We start from the raw sequence: 4,349 nt of genomic DNA on the forward strand, positions 1-4,349 counted from the left end.
GCCAAAAAACTAGGTAGTTGAAAAGTTTCCTCAAAGAACTTGGGGATGGGAGCCTTTACCACCGGACTGGAGTCTCATGTTATGTTCATGTTTATCAACATTTGCGTGTTAAATTCATATTAAGTTTGTGTTGTACATATTTATAAATGCCAACCTTAAAATTTTGTTCCTACTGGAACTCGAACTCCCCTTGATTTTAGAAACCAAGTTGTACCTCAGAACCACTCAGACGACTATGTTTGGACACTTTAGTGTATGGTTTTATTATAAGCTCATTCATATGTGTCTGATTCCAGGTATACTCCTATGATCTCCTCTGCTACACATTCTCCTCCACGCTGGTCGTATTCATTTTCCTCGCCTTTAAGGAGGAGGCCTACATTTCCCCTCAGAACCTCCCCGGGCTAGTGGCCCTACTGTTGTGTTACGGGTGCGCTGTTATTCCACTCATGTATCCGTGTAGTTTTATATTCTCGGTGCCCAGTACAGCATTTGTGGTGCTGGGATGTTTCAATCTATTTGTCGGCCTCATTACTACTCTTACCGTGACGGTGTTGGATAATCTTCAGGTAAGTTGGTCACAAATTGGCTTTAACAAAACCACACCTGGCCTGGGAATGAAACACGCCAGATATAACTATCCCGAACAAAGCTCCCCTGCAGGCAACACAGTAATGTGTTTGTGCGGATGCGCTTCTGCCCATCTCCTAAACTCTGATATCACACATCTTTGAAGTCTTTCATTAGAACAGAAAATGAAAATTAAATTTTTGACCTTATACAGTTATTTTTTTGGAGTTTTGATTTGGATTTTTCACTACTTTTTACATAGGAATTGACCATTTATTAATCATTTTTACCCATTTGCAACTGCTCCATTCTCTTCCAGGACGATACTCTAGAGTATGTCAACCAATATCTGAAGGTGATCTTCCTCATATTCCCCCACTTCTGTCTGGGCGAAGGTCTGATGAAGTTGGCTAACACCTATTGGACCTCATCCTTCGCCAATTCGTACGGCACCCGTCTGGTAGCGGTCAACATCTGGGCCTGGCGTATGATAGGTAAGAATCTAACAAGACACTTCCCTGGTAAACAGGAGAGCGTAGGTTCAATCCCAGCCGAGGTATAGAATTTTATCGTCAAAAGAATTCTGCTGGAGTAAATGAACTTTTCAGTCCTATGCGAGCAGTATAAATAAGCACTATTATTATTTTATTGTAGAGGAGCAACCTCCGTGACCGAGTGGGTATCACACTAGGCTTGCACTCCGGAGGTCCCGGGTTCGATTCCCGGCGGGGCCGAAGTTTTTTCGGCTCTGTGCTTGGAGTTTGGGGTGCACTCAGCCTCGTGAGGGTGAGTATGTACTTTAATCGAGTAGCGACCAGTGGCGGCATTACAAGTCAAAAGAAACGAGTGATGATAAATGTATGATGATTGAGTAAGTGAAAGACTTGTAATACTGTGACACCCACAAAGTTGTGAAAAAGCTCTCCAAAGATTCATGATTTGATTTGATAGGCAAGAATCTGACCTGTAATACGCATAAAGTTGTGAAAAAGCTCTCTGCTTTACCACAAAGATTCATGATTTGATTTGATAGGCAAGAATCTGACCTGTAATACGCATAAAGTTGTGAAAAAGCTCTCTGCTTTACCACAAAGATTCATGATTTGATTTGATAGGCAAGAATCTGACCTGTAATACGCATAAAGTTGTGAAAAAGCTCTCTGCTTTACCACAAAGATTCATGATTTGATTTGATAGGCAAGAATCTGACCTGTAATACGCATAAAGTTGTGAAAAAGCTCTCTGCTTTACCACAAAGATTCATGATTTGATTTGATATCATGTTTTAATTTTTTTTTTTTTTTTTTTTTGTAGGCAAGAATATGAGCATCGAGATTATTTTTCTTAAAGCAAAACTTTTTTTTAAGAAGATTTTTTTATTATTATTATTATTATTATTATTTGATTTTTCCATATACTCGTAGGTAATTTTCCATTATAATTATTTTCCTTAACGCAGAACTTTTTTTTCTCCTTGAATAGCTTTTATAGAGGAACTATTTTATTCATGCTTCTTTTTCCTATGTAGGCAAAAATCTAACCTGTATGGCCTGCCACGGAGCCTTGTACTCCGCCATCAATCTAAGCATCGAGTACAAGGTGTTCTCGCGGTGTTTCACTAGGAGTAACCCCCATCCTGTGCCTGTTTCACTGGAGGAAGACGATGTGAGGAAGGAGAGAGAGCGGGTGGAACGTGGTGCAGACAGCGGAGATGTGCTCGTTGTCAAACGCCTGTTCAAGATCTATGCGAACAGCAAGGTAAAAAAGACTAGGCGTATTTTTGTCTTGTGATTTTTTTTTTGTACGATTTTGCGAGTTCTAAACATATGGAGTTTAATTTAAAAAAATAATAATCAATTGTTTTATTGAAACCATTTTGTATGGACACTAGCGCGTCCATACAAAATTAATATGGTTCCATTAAAAATGCTTGTAACTTCATTGCAGACTGTAGACTCACACTTGGAAACCTTCCCCTACGTAGGTTCAAGTATCAAGTAGATATAAACTTTCGTACGTCTTCCGTTATACATAAACCGACTGCCTTGTCCACAGGACACAAAGCCAGCGGTCAACCAGATCAGCTTCGGCGTAGGGAGGGGCGAATGTTTCGGCCTCCTGGGTCTCAACGGAGCCGGGAAGACGACCACATTCAAAATGCTCACGGGAGCCATCAAACCGACCTCGGGAAACGCTTACGTCATGAACCATAGCATTCGAGACAGCATGGATCTGGTGAGGTAAACTTACTTATTTACTTTCCGTGTCTGGCTATACTTGATTTCTTCAATGATTTGCTGCAGCTATTGGACGTTCATTTGCGTCAAAAGGTAAACATAAGTAACAGTTAGGGCAGACTATCAAGTGATCAGGATCTTGTACAGCGCCGCATTCAAACAACATCTTCATTTTCAGCAAGGAGACCCCACTAGGTGAGGTAAAAGAAATTGAAAAAGAAACGTATATGGAAAAATAAAAATAAAAGAACAGGAGAAAGGAAGACAGGATAGGAGAAAGCCAGCCGTTCCGAATTAATTGTTTAATCCTCTAAATACTGATCACTTCATGGTCGAAAGATTAATGCACCAGCTAAAGAAGAAATCTAAGTTGCCGTAAAATGTTTAGCTTATTTGTGCCCGATTTTGTATGGGCCGTCCTGCCTGGTCGAACAAACATTTCATTCAAAACCAACTATTCACGACAGTTTCATTATCCTCCTTGTTCTTTCATTTGGGCTACTTGTATAATGCCTCTAGCTTTATGTGTTTGCACGTGAGAAAAAGATCTAGCACGCGCGTAGCTTGGAAGTTCAGTGACATGAAACTGAACTCTATCACCGCGCTAGGGTCGTTCACTTAACAGGTAAATGGTTTGCTCTATTTACTTTCAGTCGAACATGTGTTCTTTCGAAGTGTGGAGGTAGGGGTAATCTTCTCCACTCAATATGGTGTGTGCTATATCGCTGGGACGCGCTGTGACGGAGCGTAGCTAGTGTCCAGGATGCCTTGGACGCTTTATTATCGTTTTTATCTTATGTCTTAGTTATGGATAAATGTGACGGCTTTACTTCTGCACTTTAAGGGAAATGGAGACTGGCGTCGATTTTTGTTCCAGAATACATAAACCATGTCTATGTTTAATTTCTATGTTTATGTGTGTGTTATTATTATTATATTATTATTCGTTTATTTTGTTTTGTTTTTTTATGTTTAGTTGTTCTTGTTTTTCGTTAGGTTTATTTTTTTTTTGTTGCGTCTCCCTACTGGTGAAAGGTATCGAACGGGTGGGTTTAAGTCAAGGGTGGCTCGTTCTCTTGGCGCTTATCCTTTCGTTCGGTAAGGATCTTGCTGGGAATTGCAAATTCTATGGCCAGGGTGTGGGGGGTTGACCCTTCTCCTATGAGTGGAGTGGAAGATCGCGGGACCTTAGTAAAGGTGGCAACCGAGTAGGTCCCTTATAGTCTCCCCATAATGGTCCTCGGCGATACGACAGATTATCAAAGGGCAACCAAATGGTGGTCTCTCGCATCGCGTGGAGGTGGCTTAGACTTATCACTTGTATCCCGTTTGGACTACCCGTGCCTTCTTCCTTGGTGTTATGTACTTAGAATAAATTATTCTCTCTATATGTATATCGTGAAGATAACGAATACTGTAGGTCTAGACTTGCATTAAAAAATTCTCGATATTCGTTTTTTTTATTATTTATTGTATTTTTATTGACATATTAAAATCTCGATATCGTTTTTTTGTATTATTTTTATTTATGTATTAAGCCGC

At 40.1% G+C, this 4,349-nt stretch overlaps 1 protein-coding gene across 1 annotated transcript; it reads left to right on the forward strand.

Moving 5' to 3' along the window:
- The first annotated feature begins 267 nt into the window (after positions 1–267).
- On the forward strand, positions 268–2,871 carry LOC103522438 (ATP-binding cassette sub-family A member 7-like). Its single transcript, XM_008487540.3, has 4 exons — positions 268–569; positions 890–1,064; positions 2,099–2,328; positions 2,626–2,871. The coding sequence occupies exons 1-4, from the start codon at positions 450–452 to the stop codon at positions 2,812–2,814; spliced, it is 714 nt and encodes a 237-aa protein (XP_008485762.2). The 5' UTR covers positions 268–449; the 3' UTR covers positions 2,815–2,871.
- The last annotated feature ends 1,478 nt before the right edge of the window (positions 2,872–4,349 follow it).

Source organism: Diaphorina citri, unplaced genomic scaffold (genome assembly GCF_000475195.1).
Source record: "Diaphorina citri unplaced genomic scaffold, Diaci psyllid genome assembly version 1.1 scaffold8525, whole genome shotgun sequence".
NCBI classification, from domain to species: domain Eukaryota; kingdom Metazoa; phylum Arthropoda; class Insecta; order Hemiptera; family Psyllidae; genus Diaphorina; species Diaphorina citri.